The 18,413-nt window shown below is 34.6% G+C and overlaps 3 protein-coding genes across 3 annotated transcripts; 1 reads left to right on the top strand and 2 right to left on the bottom strand.

Annotated features, from left to right (window-relative positions):
* Nucleotides 1–579: 579 nt before the first annotated feature.
* LOC140791383 (hydrophobic protein LTI6A) lies at nt 580–1,424 on the bottom strand. The gene is made up of 3 exons (XM_073141933.1): nt 1,197–1,424; nt 983–1,093; nt 580–874 (listed from the first exon to the last, which is right to left on the bottom strand). The coding sequence occupies exons 1-2, from the start codon at nt 1,281–1,283 to the stop codon at nt 1,010–1,012; spliced, it is 171 nt and encodes a 56-aa protein (XP_072998034.1). The 5' UTR covers nt 1,284–1,424; the 3' UTR covers nt 580–874; nt 983–1,009.
* Nucleotides 1,425–6,081: 4,657 nt separating this feature from the next.
* Nucleotides 6,082–8,163, top strand: LOC140790529 (putative pentatricopeptide repeat-containing protein At5g52630). Its single transcript, XM_073140647.1, has one exon. The coding sequence runs from the start codon at nt 6,082–6,084 to the stop codon at nt 8,161–8,163; it is 2,082 nt and encodes a 693-aa protein (XP_072996748.1).
* Nucleotides 8,164–8,371: 208 nt separating this feature from the next.
* On the bottom strand, nt 8,372–17,227 carry LOC140791380 (chromatin structure-remodeling complex protein BSH). Its single transcript, XM_073141929.1, has 9 exons — nt 17,023–17,227; nt 16,450–16,521; nt 16,279–16,326; nt 15,747–15,830; nt 14,923–14,961; nt 10,218–10,300; nt 9,998–10,060; nt 9,178–9,273; nt 8,372–8,800 (listed from the first exon to the last, which is right to left on the bottom strand). Exons 1-9 carry the CDS (start codon nt 17,047–17,049, stop codon nt 8,770–8,772), a joined length of 543 nt encoding a protein of 180 aa, XP_072998030.1. The 5' UTR covers nt 17,050–17,227; the 3' UTR covers nt 8,372–8,769.
* Nucleotides 17,228–18,413: the final 1,186 nt, after the last annotated feature.

Raw genomic sequence — 18,413 nt, 5'->3', positions numbered from 1 at the left:
GTGTAATTATCCCATAAAAGTATTTATATCTTTCTTTTTTCTTAGCCTTTAAAAAAATATATTTCATGAGATATATAATCTAAATAATTGATTTTTTATATTATATTTTACATGTGTAAATATAATTTTTTTTTTCAAATACATGAAGCCAAACCAACTTATTGTAACCACCCTAACTAGAATGATCTTTTATCTCTTTTAGATATAGAAATTTATTATAATAAAAAAACAGTATATATTTATTATTAGTGCCATCTCTTTATTTTATTGCCTCAAAAATATCCTACCGTAAGTTTGCTTAATCATAAGTTAGTCAAATTAATTATATATGTGTAATGACTACAGTACTCCTGCTTAAAATAATTTTTCATATAACACTGCAATGGTAGCATTCCCCTTCAGTAATAATTTTGTTGACATGTATTCCAAATATATATTTTAGAAACAATAGAAATAGTTTTTTTCTTCCATTCGCCACCAGGTTAAATTTAACTAAAATTAGGGCCAGATGATAAATATATATGGTAGAATATTAACGATATATAATAAAGAAGGACGAAAATCTTCCACTACGCATCATAAAGAAGGAAGTATAATGCCTCGAGTTTATTAATAAGCTGATCACATCTTCAACTAAGCAACATACATCAAACGGCGGAGATATATACCCTCCTTATACAAATGACATAATCACACACAAAATAATTAATAACTCTCCCACATATATATGCAGACAAACTTACAAAAGAAGTGACAGGCAAATATATAAAAAAATATCACATCAATCACCACCAAAGAAGAAGAATCCACCAGCAGCTGCCAATTAAGTCGAGTCTAGAAGGTAGAAATCACTACCATCCACCACCACTAGCTCCTGCCAAACCAAACAATAATCATATATATTTCTAAATCCAACTCCATTAACAGTTTAACCAACCCAATTACACAAACAGGTAACTAGATGTAAGTAATTCTTACGTACCTTTTCCTTGAGTAGACGGTGGGATTTTTACTTGGTGATGACCCAAACGGCATAGATGATTCCAGGTAAGTAGCCAAGTATAGTGAGTAGCAGGCAAATCCAGAACTCCACCTATATATATATATTTACCAGAACGAAAGGGAGATTAGTTAGTTTTTTTTTAGGTTATATATCAATTGAGAGAGAAGAGCGGATGCACGAGATTAATATATACCTTGCAGCCAAACTTGAGGAAGACCCCAAGAGGTGGGAGGATGATGGCCAGAATGATATCTACGCAAGTGGCTGTGCCGTCCCCCATTACTCTTTCACTTAGTTTTTCTCTTCTAACTTAAATAAAATTCACTTGAGAATAAGGAGAAAGAGAGAGGGAGAGAGAAGACAAAGGAGAGAGATGGTAAAGAGAGAAGAATAATTGAGTAGAGAAGCTTCTCTCTTCTCTCTTCACTCTTCTCTCTTTATAGAGGAGTAGCTCGTGCATGGCGCGTGATGACAATGTAATTATCCCCTTGAGATGACGACACGTATCAGCTGTGTCGATTCTTCGGGTTGCTAAGATAGCACGCGGATTTTGATTCCTGTCTCTCTTACTTCTGTTTTACGCTGACAGCTGGCCTTTCTCCACATGTGGCACGAGTTGGTTGGCTCTTATGGGTGTTCTGTGATTGGTTAGAATCTTGAGCTGGACTCTTTTAACTTTGCGATCGCAATAGTACCACGTGGCCTGCTGGGCCCCGGCCCCCGCGCTAGACGATGTCGGCCAACAGAGTTGCGGCACTGCCTGATGAATTTTTACGAATTACTCCTGTACAGATAAATTATAAATTCTGAAATTAAAGTGATTTTTATAAATTACACCCTATATTTTATCTATTTTGTAACTCACATCCGTATTTAAGGATTTTATAATTCGTCCCTCATTTTCTCATATAATTCTTATTTAACACCTTTAGTTAACTTAGTTAGCACTTAAAAAAAATATTTTATTATAATATATAAAATAATTTATAAATACATAAATTATTCTTTGTCTTCTTCACCCTTTTTTTCTCTTTCTAAAGAAGAAGAAGAGGAGGAGGAGAAGGAGCGAGGAAGGGAGGGAGGGGAAGATGAGAAAAGATGGTGGCAGTGATGAAAATAACGATAGTGGAGGAGGTAGGTAAGGAAGATGGTAGAGGAATATATGAAATAAGAGGGAATGGTGAAGGTATTTCAGTAATATGGTCGATATTAGTTAGTTAAAATAACGTCAGGATGTTAAATGAGAATTATATGAAAAAAAATATCAAATTATAAAATCCTCAAAGACGATTATGAATCATAAAATAGTTAAAATATAGAGCGTGATTTGTAAATATCCTAAAATTAAACTACCTCGTAAACTCTAATTTGTATTATTTTGCCTCTCCATCTTTTGATCTTAATTAATTTGAAACTGTTATATTTTTCATCTAAACTTAACCGAAATAAAATCAAAATTCTTTAAAAAATTCTTAGAAATCTTTTTCCTATCAAAATATATATGCATTAAATTTACTCACCATATCTCATTCCTCAAACTTAAAATAACGTTTGCCTTTCTTCCTTTTCTGTCCTCTAGTTTCTGTCTCTCAGAAAATTTTTAGTTGCTCAAATAATGTAATAATTAATAATATTTATAATAATTTGATGGTTCTGTTAAGACAAGTTAATTTATAATTTATCCTAAAATACTTTCAAGCTTATCCAGTCAAAAGTTGACTCCATACGCAAAGAGTCAACTGTCAGTGTACGTGCTTCGCATCATCACGGGGGGGGGGGGCGTCGTGGGAAGGATAAGTAAGTGCCACGTGTGACGTTGACTTGTCAACGAATAATTAATGGATAAGCTCGAGAAAATAAAGTCTATTTGCATGCTAGCTGTGATGGCGATTCCTAACAGGAAGAAAACTTCGCTAATGTTGCAAGAGAGCCGTGTCAAGCTCTGGTTATGAGGTGTCTTGATTGGTTGGACGTTTCCTTCTTGTATACGGCTTTGATACAGAGATCTACAGGCGTTTCTGGAATGGCCTTTAATATGTACTTTTTATTCAATGGAATTAAAACTCCCTCTTTCATTAAGAAAAACTTAAGTGTGATTTATTTATTATTTGTTGAGAGAGGGTTCTTTAAATAGATTAGTTGGGGGTCTTTCTCTGTCTGTAGGACTAGTCATCCATACTAGTCCACTATGAGATCTCATTTAATTTTTGAATATATCCAAAACCATCTTAGTTAATGCTACGTTGCTCGTTTCCTATTCATCATCCATCTCAATTGTACCAACCAGTTTGGCTACAATCAACTGGTTATTGATATAAAAATAATTAAAATATACTTTCAACATCTTTTATCTTATTCTATATAAATTAGTTTTTAAAAAGTGTTATATTTACAAATAACAAGCTAGCCCTACTAAATCACTCTATTGGGTTAGTGATTTTCTCCTCATCTACATGTGCTTCCTCGCCACCATTAGTAACTCTTCCATTCCCCATCCTTAGAGATTTTTTTTCTTTTTTACTTTTTTCTCTTTATCTTGTTCGTCCTCCTTCCTTCCCTGGCTTCATTGTTCCCCATCCACCCTCACCATCGTCCACTTTATAGCTCCCTTAAGACTCTCTCTCTCTCTTTCACTCACTCTCTGTTAACATTCATCTTTCACCTCACTGTTGCCCTTTATATGACCTCCTCCTTCATCAGCGCCCTCCTCACAATCTTGGATCCTCCTATCTCACCATTATCCTCTCCATATTGTCCCGTCTAGCCATTCTATTATGTTTCTATACCCTTGCACTAAGTGTGATACTTGCCTTAGCCTCAAATCATGCTTTGTCTCTTATGCCTTGGCTTATGATCCGCTATCTTCCTCCCTTCCTCTACGTTGGCTTAGTTGCTATTATTTCCCTATGCCTTACCGTCCTTGAGGTTGCTTATTGTGGCTTAGCCTCCAAGCTCTAACTCCATTACTTTGCCTTTGGTTTTGCTCCGATGCAAGATTGCTCTACTACCTTAGACTTTCTCCCTCCATTTTATTTATATGTGTATATGTATGTGATAATGATTGTGTGTGTTGTACGTAGATATAAATATTAGATCAACTCCCTCCCTCCTTCATTGTATTCCCCACTTCGTAGGAACCATTTTAGTTTTGTTTTTATTTTAGTTCTTTGCTTGATTTTGTAGGTATGCTATGCGTGTTAGGTCTTTTAATAGTCTCATCATATGTGTTGATTGCGTCCGTTATGATATTCTTACCTTTCTAGCTCCATTATTGAACTTCTTTTAAGATTTTTGTTGTTCCGATTTCTAGTTCTACTGCCAAACGGGAGGTTTGCTTCTAGGCTGCCATCCTACCCGTTATATCTCTTATCATGTCGGAGTGCTTGTATTTGATATTTTATAATTTGGTCTGTTAGCCAAGCATGGGGCATGTCTAGAGTAATCACTTTATCTTGCCTCCCCCCCCCCTTTTTTTTTCTTGTGTTCAAGTTATATTCGATTGTTTGAAGCTAATAGTATAACCGGTTTACGAACTTTCTTAAAAAATATCTTCTCCAATATAAAATTAAAGGCCTCAAATTTTAGTAATTATCTAACTATATACTTCATACAATCATAAAATGAAAAGTTTTAACCATTTCTAAAATATAAGTAAAAGATTTATATTTACTAAAATAATGAGAGTATTAATATTATAGGGGTATTATGATAATTTATATTTTCTTTGTTAAGTTTGGATGAAGAAGTTTACTATTTTATATTACTCTAAACTACATAGGGGTGAAGTGATATAATGAAAGTTTAGGAAAGTAATTTAATTTTAGGATAATTTGAAATTTACCATAGCCCAAATTAGATATTTATCTAAGTTAGTAGGTCCTTGGGAGTATCCTAACATTAGCTCCAAGGGTAAAACTCACTAGGATGAGAGTTCAAAATCTCACCATTAGGAGGTGTTTGATTAGTAGAAGTGGGGTAAAAAAGTACTCATTTTGATATTTTGTCACAGAAAATATATCAAACAAGTGATTTTCTTGTTTATCAAAATAACTTCACTTCTTATTTTTAATTTCCTTTCTTAAAAGAAGAGTGTTATTTTATTAAAGTCAGTCAATTTATTGAACTCAATTTTCTAGCAAACAAATACACCCTTAATATTGGTATCTCTATATTCATCCTATGATATCAGACTCTATGAGAATTTAGCTTATAGATTTTAAAATAATAAAACTTTTCCTAATATATTCATATATTTTTTTGTTGAACTCATTAATTATTATATCATAAATAATTTTATTATTTTATTTTTCTATATTTATTTTTATATTTTTAATTTTATTATAGTGATAATTATATCAATACTCCTAAACAATTGTCTATTTTCACATAAACCCCCTTATTTAGTTTTTATGACACTGAATCCTTAATAATGGAAAGACCTTTGAAATGTCTTTTATCATTGGTTATACATTAGATTTTTCTGTTAAAATTAATATGTGAGTATCACATGATCAATTTAGGCCATATCGCTCCATTTTATAGGGGAAAAATAGAGAAAAGTTGAGAATAAAATTCGTAATTTGATATTTTCTTTGTTAATACCATTAGAGAGGTGATAATTTTTTTTATTAGTTTAGTAGGTCAATATGTACTAAAACATAAATGAGGAGGTGCATTTGAAAATATCTAATAATTTAGACTTTATATGGTCTTAAGTATAATTATCCCCTTGTTATATGTAAGAGATGGAACCATAGATCAATATGTATCTGATAATTTGTTGTAACTATAGTTATTAGCCCACTGTGACCCATTTTAACATAAAAGATTAACTAAATTATCCAATCTAATTATTCTTATTATAGGGAGGGACTTTGCTTTATTCCAGCACTACCCCTGAAGGCATTGTTAACTTTAGATACCAAATTACCAATATCCAAAACTTAAATTACCAAATCATGTAGTCTCTCTCTCTCTCTCTCTCTCTCTCTCTCTCTCTCTCTCTCTCTCTCTCTCTCTATATATATATATATATATTATGAGAGTTCCAATCTCACCCTTAACCCTCTCCAAATCCTATGAGATTACCACCCAAACCCACCACTACCCAAGCTACGTACCTCGCCACCCTCCTCACCGCCGCCACCATCCAAACCCCAAATCCAAACCCAAACCACCCCACCCAAATCCACACCCAACTCATCACCACCCGCAACCTCTCCAACCCCCTCCTCCTCACCCAACTCATCAACCTCTACGCCAAGTCTGGCCAATTGACCCAAGCCATTCTCACCTTCAACTGCGCCAGAAAGTATACCAACGTCGTGACCTGGACTTCTCTAATCGCCCACTTGACCCAATACCGCCACCCATTTGAAGCCTTCTCCCTCTTCTCCCAGCTGAAGAAGACCTCAACGCTTAGCCCAAATCCCCACACCTTCTCCGCCGCATTCCATGCCTGCGCACAGACTGGCGTACGAACCCACGGCTCGCAAGTCCACGCGCTCGGTTTTAAACACGGCGCCGAGTCGAGTGTCTTCGTGGCCAGCGCCATTGCCGACATGTACGCCAAGTGCGGCGACATGGCGGCGTCGAGGAAGGTGTTCGACGAAATGCCTCAGAGAAACCTCGTCTCTTGGAACGCGCTCATGGTGGGCTACGTACGAAATAAGCTGTATAGAAACGCCATCTTCACTTTTCAAGAGTTGGTAAGGGATTGCTCTCTGGCGCCGGACCAAGTGAGCTTTTCGAGTACCTTGAGCGCTTGCGCTAATGCTGGGGAATTGGGATTCGGCCAAAGCTTGCATGCGCATGTTCTGAAGCTTGGGTTGGAGAAGTTGGTTTACGTCAAGAACTCGCTCGTAGACATGTATAGCAAATGTGGTTGCTTCAGCAATGCCGTGGAGATGTTCGATCCTGAGACTGATAGAGATGTTGTGGCTTGGAACATCTTAATGATGGGTTGGGTCCATAACGACCAATTTGGAGAAGCTTGCAGCTGTTTCAGATCAGTGATGAGGGAGGGAATTCTTCCCGATGAGGCGTCATTTTCGACAGTGCTTCATGCATTGGTGGGCATCGCTGTATGGGCTCAAGGGGCGACAATTCACGCTTTGATAGTAAAATCTGGGTTTGCAGCTAACCGTTGCGTTGGGAGCTCGCTTATTACTATGTATGCCAAATGTGGAACCTTACTTGATGCATACCGAGCATTTGAGGAGACAAAGAACCACCTCAACATTGTGTCGTGGACTGCCATGATCGCTGCTTTTCAGCAGCATGGCCACGGCAGCCGCGTTATAGCATTGTTCAATGAAATGCTTGAAAGAGAAATTGAGCCAGATTACATTACATTTGTTTGCGTCCTTTCAGCTTGTAGTCATAATGGGCTAGTAGAAGAAGGGCTCAAGTACTTAAATTCAATGTCTCAGACTCATAGGTTGGCACCAGGGAACGAGCATTATGCCTGCGTGGTTGATATGCTCGGTCGTGCTGGCTGCCTAGATGACGCAAAGCAGTTCATCGACACAATGCCGGTTGAGCCAGATGCATCAGTGTGGGGGGCTCTGCTTGGAGCTTGCAGGAACTGTGAAGACTTAGAACTAGGAAAAGTGGTTGCTCAAAAGCTATTTGAGATGGAGCCTGATAACCCTGGAAACTATGTGCTGCTGTCAAACATGTATGCATCCTATGGAAGGCTGGAGGAAGCTAAGGAGGTGAGGAGATTGATGAGCTCAAATGGGGTGAAAAAAGAGACTGGGTGCAGCTGGATTGATATTGGAAGCACGACGCATGTGTTCACCGTGCATGATAGGTCCCACCGGGAGAGCGAGAAGATCTATGCCATGTTGAGGAAGCTAGAGGAGCTGGTGAGGGAGAAAGGGTACGTTGCCGATGCCCGGTGTGCGGTGAATGATATGGGGGAGTACAAGGAGCAGAACTTGTGGTGCCATAGTGAGAGGCTTGCTCTGGCATTTGGGCTTATTAGTTTGCCTGTTAGTGCACCCATTTGCATCAAGAAGAACCTGAGAACCTGTGGAGATTGCCACACAGTAATGAAGATCATTTCTGGGATCATTGGCCGAGAGATTGTTCTAAGAGATACGAACCGCTTTCATCACTTTGCTGGTGGATTATGTTCATGTGGAGACTACTGGTGAAATGATGATCAAGTACTAATTCGACTAGGATATTTGACATCCTATATCGAAGTGAATATTTACAGTCTATCATAAGCATCACCACTATCAACAATAAGGATGTTGTCGCTAACACCAACATCAGCAGTAAAGACTAAATTTCATTTTGTGCTTGCATCTTTATATGACAGAGGAAAGGAAAAACTTAAGAAGCTTCAGGATCACAAGATAATATCAAGTTGTCCTCTAAAATGAATGGCAATTGGCAACGCCTGCCTCATATTCTGGATTATATATAGCTTTGCCAGCACAACAAAGGTGCTGATTCTCAAATACAGCCATCCATTTTGGCAACTGCTGAGCGGTGAACATTGTACTGTTTATACTTGATTACAAGGAGCTATTTTTCTTTAGTCAAGTATCCACCTAAACTAAATTAATTAAATGCTGTTAGCCTTTTCATAAACTAATTTGCCTGGGCAGCAGGCAACAACTTTCATCACATTGACAGTAAAGATTCACATCAGCAGAGCCGGATATTCAGATGTGTATGTGAAGCATAGCCTTTTGGTGCAGATGCCAAGGTAATAGGTGCATTTCCGCCCTGGGAAAGCATGCCTGGAAGCTTTATTCTTTCTCATCTAACTTTCTCTTCAACCTGCAGAAAGCAAGACAAGTTATGGCGCGTTGGATTCATTTTACCAACAAGATACTGGATTAACATTTTCTTTTCTGCATTTTCCTTGAATCTCTATATAGTTTAGAGACTGCATAAGGAAGAGGACTGGGCATGCCATGGGATAAGAAAAGAAGAGAAAGAATTGCTTAAAGCTGGTGTTAGCCCATGTAAACACATAATAACTTCGAACATCAAAAGAAATGAGATTTTGCCACTCTATGGCTCTTATAAGGAATGCTTGCGATGTTAAACTCACTCCTAATGCACAATGTTAACTTGGATGCTGAAGTCCTAGTTCTAAGTCTACCATTTCTACACATGCAGAACTATAATGCAACCAAAGTCAGTATACTTACCGAGCATTCAGCTCTTCTCTTGCATCAAGAGCCCCAACTTCCTCATTTGATAAAATATCAACAATGGGCTCATACAAGTACCACTCCTTCCTTTTCCTGAGTTGTAACAAAATATATTTAGAGATATGCCAGATAATAAAAATAAAATCTTTCATATGCAAGAAGATAACCGGAGTTTGTTTTTTGGCACAGACCTACTTGTGATTTTGTACAATTATGGAGATAATAGTGTATTAGGCCACTCTGCAGTAGTCCTATCATAAACAAATTTAGTTTCTATCTTGATAACTGAGGAATACCAGATGGATTCCTCCAAACATTTTCTGTGTTTGCTCGGAAAAAAAAATTAACAGATTTATTTCTTCAAGAATTGAAGGACATTATTAGCCTTATTAGGTCCTCCAAATGGTGGAACTGCCTTGTCCTTGAAGAATCCTGCATTTTGGCCTCAAAGAGGTGATTGAATTGATGACGATTGTAGTAGTACCTGTAATGGTATTACTTTTATTACCCTGTCCCAAAACTAAGTCTCCTGGATCCAGGATAATGGAACATCCCACAACAAAATCCAGCTATACACATCCCCAAACAAAACTTGATCTGAAAGAGTTGTGGCACAACATTCATTATAATTTATAATAACTTTGGCCTAATAACATTGCTTTCCTCATGCAATAGTTGCCTTAGTGTCATCTAGGTTAGATTATTCCCTTTTTCTCTGATTACATTCTTTTGCAGGGAGAAAGAACTACTAATTTCAGTTTCATGATGTGTACACAGACCTTGAATTACTAGAAGACATTTGAGAGTAAAATCTTACCGAATGACACTTCCTTTGCTGCCAAAATACTTTACCAAGTCCAAGGCACTGTTGCCTGCTTTACTGCATAACAAAAAATTATTCACCTTCATTTCACTAATTGGAAACAACACAAGAAATGAAACTCAAACCATCAGAATACCGTAATAGGTATGTATCATAGCATATTCTTGATTAAAGGAGAAAGACTTATATAATGCCATCACCAGAATACACTGACCTATTTGTAACAGTTTCTGCCCCACGCCGACCTTTTTTTCCTAACCTAGCTTCTCTTACTGATGAAATACTTTGAGCTGCAATCTGTTATATAAAACATGGCGATGATTACGAGCAATACTTGACAAAATGCATGTTAGGAACAGACTAATCAAATCCAATCTTCCCGCCAATGTTTTGATAATACCATTTCATGTAATGTAGAAACATAAAAATAGTCATCCAAAAATTCATTATACTTTAATATAGTTGTGAAAGATTCTTAGAGAAAATTCCACAAGTTTTAATTGTATAAATGGAAAGTATTGTATAAATGTCTCCTACTATCTCCAAACTCAACAGATGCCGCTCAATTTTCATTTTTCAAAAGCAAGATGGTGTTTAAATCTCATCAAATGGATATCTAACTTGTTAATTCTTATGTTATGCAAAAATATGTGATAAGTCAATCATTGCCCTACAGTGGGTTAAAATACCAGTAAAATATAGGTAAATTTAGCTATTTAATCTGATAGCTCTATATCTTGGCATAAAGATGGATGTTGAATGATCTTATAGAGATCATGATCACAAAGATATCAACTCCAAGGCACTCCAAAATACCAGTAGATAAATCAGGTGAATTATTTGTTATTAGATTCCTTATCTAACTGACAACTCAGTATACGAACAAATTATCTAATAATAATCTACATGCAAGAACATTTCATATATCTGAAATATGCTGCATCTTCTAAAAATGACCTATAAACAGATTGTCACTTTATTGTAGAAAGAGACCATAAAATTCAAGATGATTAGAAATTTAAACACCCAATTGTCTTCGCCTTCTGTTGGGTTGCACCTTAAGAAAACTATGGATGCATACAGATGCCAATTGTGGACAGTTATTATTGGATCACTTGTTTCTAGCTTTCTTATATTATATACTTTTGTAGCAACTTGGTTTGTAAGAGGGATGACAGTCTTTCACCTTTACTCAATTTGATTTTTACTAGCTATATCTCTCTATTATAGTTTATATAAGCTACTCACAATAAGACCTGAAAACTCTTTCTACCTTCTTTTTTATACCTAAAAACTGTTGGACGTGAATAGTAGTTGGATGATGATACAACATCTTAAGATAATGTTTGTAATTTGAATGACTGGTATTTCACATTGTTTATATCTTTCTAATTGATGTGGATTATATTATAACTTCTTGAACTTAGTAGAGTACCCTTCCAGTCAAAATTCTCTTTATATGTTATGTTTTAATGCTTTCTTTTAAATCCAAATAATGTTCTTAACTATAACATTTCAAATGATCTTCTAAACTTTCTGACTATTGCCACGTGTTTAGTCCTTAGCCAGGTGGGTTCAAGTTCTGCAACACTGGGGATAATGCACTATGCTCTTCCATTTGGTGCTAAGAGTAGGTGACAAGTAATTTTTATTGTAATATTTAGCAAGTGACAAATAACTTTTATTGTAATATTTAGCGAGTGATAAAACTTCCAATTTGGGTGTCAAAATTTGGACTTGCTTTAAACCAAATTTTGATATATAGTTCTATATTAAAAATTGAACTTGGTGTGATATATATTGTTATTTTGATAATTTAATACTACTTTTATGTATTAGAGGTGTATTATTTTTATAGTTTATAGGTAAATCTTAAATTTCAAGCTTTAATGGCTCGGCTTGAGTTTGACTTAAAAATGGGCTCCTTTCAGGCTTGAGGTCGGTTCTTGTCTGACTCAATCTGGCTCAGTTTAAAAATAGGCTCATTTCAAGTTTAAAATCGCTTCTGGCTCGGCTCGAGCTTGGCGCAACTTGAGCTAAACCGAACCTAAACCAAAAAGGTAAAATATTATAAGAACATAAATCCATTAGAATCCACCAATCTGGCAACATCAAAACGAGTTTCAAGTCCTAAGTTCTCTTTTATAGCAAAATATAATAAAGATATTGAGATAAATACCTAGTTGGACCTAAGTGGAGCCTAAGCCCCCGTTCGTTTCAGGATTAATAAAAACTTTTATTCTAGAATGTAACATTTTATTCTAGAATAACAACTAAATATCAAAATAGCCATATTAAAAAATATAAACACTATTCATCAAAATTACATATTATACCACACATTAAACCAATTACCAATTTACCCTTAATTTGACTACAACTTCTCTTAAATATCTTATTATAATTTATCAATTATTTCTTATCTTTTTTAAACATCTTATCATAATTCATTACTCATCTCTCCTCTCTTTCAGTAGGGGCACTTGTATATAAAAGAGTGGTGTCCGATCTTTCCATCAAATTAAGAGGGCACAAGCGCAAAAAGTCAAAAAGTCAACGATGAATTAGCTTCACAAGTGGGTGGGGCAGTCTCAATCTTCTTTCTTTATTTTTTTTTATCTTTGTTGGATCATAACAAAGCCCATTCCGACTTGTTTATCACCTCGCAAGGTTGTCGTTGGGTTTCTAAAGTGAAGACAAATATCTTATCATAATTTATCACTCTTCTCTACTCTCTCCTTTCATCATTTTTTTTTATTTTACACTAAATAAATAAAATTCAACTTAAAAAATATAAATGCCAATAATTTAATATTTCTTACAATAAGCACAATTTAAAAGTATTATTATTAAATATTATTTTAATTGTATATACACAATATAGTATTTAATTGATATAATATTTTTATAAATTATCTTATAATTAATTATATATACTAATAACATAAAAAATATAACATTAATAAACTAATATTTTATCAAATTAGATATTTACTCATAGATAAAATAATATATTTACTATTTAAACAATATATTAACCTAATTAAATCTTTCTTTAAATAATAAAATAGGAAATTTGGGAAAAAAGTAATATAATACTGTTAATAATATCATGTTTTAAGCTAAACTAAAAAAATATATTTTCCAAGTAGAATGAGATTTTGTTCTTTTCGACTATAAAATATAATAATATTTGTATAGTATGAAAAATACTATAGCATTGCATAAGTAGATCCCTACATGTGTATTGCATACCTATCGGCCTAGCTGTGCATACTGAGCTAACTACATTGCATATGTGAATATAACATTGCATAAGTACTGCCCTACATGTGTATTGCATTACTATCGACCTAGCTATGTATACCGAGTTAACTGCATTGCATACATAAATATAACATTCCATAAATATCACCCTGCATGTGTATTGCATATCTATTTGCCTAGCTGTGCATACCGAGCTAACTACATTGTATATGTAAATATAGCATTGCATAAAATACCGTCTTACATGTGTGTTGCACACCTATCAACCTAGCTGTGCATACCAAGCTAACTGCACTGTACACGTAAATATAGCGTTGCATAATTGCACCCTATATGTGTATTGCATGCATTACATACATAAAATATTTTATTTTATTTATCATCTATTCTATCAATCTACTTTAAATAAAATTGAAGTATACTTCAATAATTTTTTCTTCTTTACCTTCACTTTATATCATATCAAACATAATTATTACACCATTATTCTATAATATAAGTAAACACGGGAATAGTTATTCCTAGAATAAATCTCTCATTTTGTAATAATAATTCATATTTGTTAATCCTATTTCACCTCTATTCCTAATGTGAACAAGGCCATCTAAGCAAACTTTGACCATGGTTGGTATTAGTTTGTTTAAAGAAAATTGTTCTCAATTAATCACCGCTATTACAAAAAGATTTAGAGATGTCAAAGCCCAAAAAGAGTTACATTGCTCAAGATAACAATCTTCCCAACCCAGGTAGATTTTAGCAGTAAAGGGAGCAGTTTCTTTAGACAAAGCCCATAAGCCAAAGAGAACAACCAATGGAGGAGGATACAACATTAAAGTAATGTCCAACAAGTTTTCTTACACTTTACTTTTCTTGTTTATTCAGTTATTGTACTTACCTTTTCTATATTGAACTTTTCTGCTTCCTTAACCTGAACTTTGTATTTGGATGAAAATTGCTAAGGACCTAATTTCACTGAAACCACACTTTACAACCTAGGTTCATAAAGTAATGATGCAACAAATATAAAAAGGAGTCTAATATAGAAGTATATGTACGTAAATATAGAATTTTTGACTATTTTACATCTCTCAAATTTTTTACTGTGTATAATTCACCTTTAACTTACATATAAGACTGAGTGAGTTGAAAAAATGCTGATTGGGACAGTGATTTTCAAAATAAGTCACAATATCGTCAGCGATTTATATAAAAATGTAAAAATGAATAAGAAAATGACCAAGTACGAGGGAAAAGAATTTCTATAAATTGTTGATACTATTAATGATTTATATTTGGAAGTCGCTGAACCAGAAAAGATTTATATAGAATTACCTTCCCTCAAACAAACCAGAAAATCGTCTCAATCAGCGATTTTCTAACTCACATAGTCATATATTTAAATTTTAAAGTATACTAAATGTGTAAAAAAATTTTGAGAGTGCTAGTTTGGTCAAAAACTCTGTAAATATATGCATTTACATATATATGCATATGCATATATGCATACATAGTGATCACAAACTATTCTTCAAATCACAAACTATCTCCAAGAAATGGTCAATCCTAAAGCAAATAATGGGAATCCAAATGTAACATCTGCTAGAAGAAAGAACATCCAACAATTCACAATGGAAGGGATCTAAGTATCTAACCTCATAAAGTTGTTCCCGAATAGCAACAGCAATCGCGGGCTGTACATATTGTTCATCAGTTTAATCAATATGGCACCATTGTGTTGAAATAAATGAAAATAATTTGTGTCACCAATAAACAGGTAAGAACTGCACGTCTGAAAAATATCATATCTTTTACAAGCTGATTATAATATATGTTTGTTATTATCATCTAGGTTTGTCACTAAAAGTCAAAACAAGGTACAACAACTTTATCCGGCTTTTAAAGAAGAGAGGACCTCAAGTGAGTAGATATTTAGGCAGGAGCAATTTGAAAGATCTTGCAAGTTGCAACACATTTCTGTTTGCCAATCTGGAGTCCATGATGTTTGGTGTTCCTCGTCGAAAGAGACATTCTCCTCTAGCCCTATACAACGTACTAAACAAGATCTTAAATATGTAAACCTCTAGTTAGTATAGATCTCAAATGATGAATCTTATAAATAAACTTCAATCCATTCAAGGGTCTCACCATGTTTTCCAACTTTGAGAAAAATAGCAGAACACAATTAGTTTACATTTACTAGTAAAACAAAACAATTGTGTATGTGGCCAAATAGCTGTCTTTATTCAGTCCTAGATTGGGATAGACATTTGTATCACAAAAGGGACTTTTTTTTTACTCATTAAGAGACGCTAAGAACATGCAACTGAATCAAATTATTTTTTGAATGTAGTATTAACTTCCCAGTTTCCAATAGAAGAGGAGTGAAAACAATTGCTTATGTCCAATCATTAAGTTTGTATTCTATACGAAAAACAAGACAATTGTTAATAATCTTCAATAAAAGAGAATTTCTTACACCAACTTCAGGGTCTCCAATATTTAGATCCTTGCATAAGGTTCTTGCAAATTCTTCAGGATCACTTTCAAAATTGCTTATGTCCTGACATCCAACAAGTTAAAAGAGAATAAGATACGAGCCCAAATATCAGCTGATTAAAGTTATCTAGTAGGAAAAGTCCCTTGGTGAGACTGTAAAATTTGCCCCTTTCATTCCAAGAGGTCGTTGGTTTCTTGGAATGGATCAAGAACCTCTTTAGAGATAGTAAGGCAGCCTATATCTCCTTCCCAGACCCATGTAGAAGAGAGTCTCATATACAAGGATACCTTTTTCTTGGTTGGAAAAGTTCAAAACAAAAAGATTTGTCTAGTGCACCAGGCTCCAACAAATGCAGGGTCTAGTTAAAAGTAGCATGCAGCATTTCACCTATTAGTGCAAAGCTTGTCTCGAAGGATCAAACCTACACTGTAAGCTGCATGAGGACAAGCCTTATTGACACTAAGTGACACCCTCTACACCACATCTTATGAATATTGTGAAAAGAACATACCCACAAAAATTGGTCTCTTACTACAGTATTGTTAACTCGGAGGTCAATCTGCAAAACAAACACACATGTTGTCAAAGTTATGTAGAATGCACTATCATCCCATTCATTACAAGATATAAACCAGAAATCACAATCATTACAAATTTAAAAAAAAACAAAAAAAGTTCAAACCTTGAGGGGCACAATCTTCTCCTTAATATGCATTTCTTGCCCTTCAAATGAACGAAATTCTGCCAGTTGGGTCTTTAATGAAAAGGACAAGAAGCTATTAATCAGCAAGACACAAATTAAGAAATATTAAAAAGCTGACAACTTGTTGGCTGCTGGACTGAGCTAAACCTAGGAGGTAAAATCAGGTAGCAAGACTCAAATGGTAGAGCGCATGTAAAAAGATCCACAGGAAGAAAGCTATCAGATAATAAATGATACTAAATAATGGTAGTACACTAGTACTGAAAACTTTAAGAGGGTATTCGAGTGCACAAGGCTCTTACCAACGTAGGCTTCAGGGAGGAGTGCAAGTTAAAGTGCAAATGAACAAGATGGACCAATGAGAGAAGAAAGCTAGGGTACACATAAGAAATCAAGCTAGTATTCATCTAAGGAAATTTTAAGGACAGGAAAATCTGGGAAAGTATGTAAATGTGAGGACCAGAGAAAGATGCATGTAGTTAGCTTGAACTATAGCAAAAAAAATTGCACAAAAAAACACACACAGCCTACAAACTGCAAACATTTACTTACTTGGATAGATTGTGCAATATGTGTCATAAAAGTCGGAGGTAGTTTGAGATCCTTCACAGTCCGTTTCGAAAAACTAACCACTTCTGAATCAGGATCTTCAACAAAAAGAAACGTATTGAGAAGTTATGCACAGCTAAATAAGCATCATCCTATTTATCAATTAGATGATGAAACAAGAATTATTGCCAATCTAAATGAAATTATGCAACAAGACAGAAAAGTCACCCATATAGTCAAAACTAAGGTTTGAAAAATCGGGATCGGGATCAGGATCAGGATCGACCTTCCAAAAAAATGATACGTATTTGTCGTATCAGTCGCTTAGATCGGATCAGATTTTTTTAATTATTTAAATTCTTAATATTATTTAAAAATATAGAAAAACTTGTAAAAATTTAGAAAAAATGACAAAAAAATAAAAATTATAGTGTAGTGAAAACTAAAAAAGAATAAGAAATTAGAGAGAGAGAGAGCAAGTGGAAGAAAATCAAACGAAAAAAGAAAAACTTTGATGCAATGAAGAAGAAAAAGAGGAAAACAGAAGAAAAAGAGAGAGAGTGGAAGAAATGAAAAAACTAAGAAAGAAATATATAAATAAAATTAAAAAATTATATACCGGAGTTCGTTAGAGCTCACCGGAGCTAAATCTCTCCGTAAGATAAACAATATATGGTAAAGAGAAAAAAAGAGAAGGAAAGAGTGAAAGATAGAAAAAGAGAGTGAGAAGAAAGAGCAAAAGAGCAAAAGAGAGGGAGAGTTTGGATCGGACCTGGATCGGAATCGGGTTTGGCCGATCCGAAGGTTTGGCCCATCCTGATTTGGATCGGCTAGTCCTACTAACCATGGCCAAAACCTAATGTAAATCACATAACTCCTTGCACTGTTCCCCAGCTCTCAAAAATTGATTTACAATGTCATCATCTTAAGATATATAAGTTTAGGTAAGAAACTAGGTAAAAGGTTAAGTCAAGTAACGAATATTTCTCTCCCTAACTATTTCTAGAACAAATTTTCATGAACACATTCTAAAATCTTGCTTATGACTGATAATAGAGAATTCAATACAAGTACAAATACAAAGAAAAGCAAAGCAAGGATTTTCAAATGGTCTAGCTTCAATCAAAGTCTCAACTTTATCTTTTTAATCTAGGACTCGTAGATTAACACTAAGGAGAAGACTACAGCACAAAGAGAAGTTCAACTTAAAAAAAGAAAATTCTACATGTTCTCTTTTCCTCAATAGTGTTAAAAGCACTGAAGATTGAAGAGTAGAAAATTTTGTTAATGCCTTGGGAAAGGTGATATATACACTAGCAAGGAACGTATAAGAAAAGTTCAATATCTTCTTGACATAAATTTTAGAAGTTCCATGATAGTAACAAAGACAACAA

This window comes from Typha latifolia, chromosome 6 (genome assembly GCF_019914945.1).
Source record: "Typha latifolia isolate L0001 chromosome 6, TyphaL0001v2, whole genome shotgun sequence".
NCBI classification, from domain to species: domain Eukaryota; kingdom Viridiplantae; phylum Streptophyta; class Magnoliopsida; order Poales; family Typhaceae; genus Typha; species Typha latifolia.
This window is presented reverse-complemented; position numbering and strand designations above follow the sequence as displayed.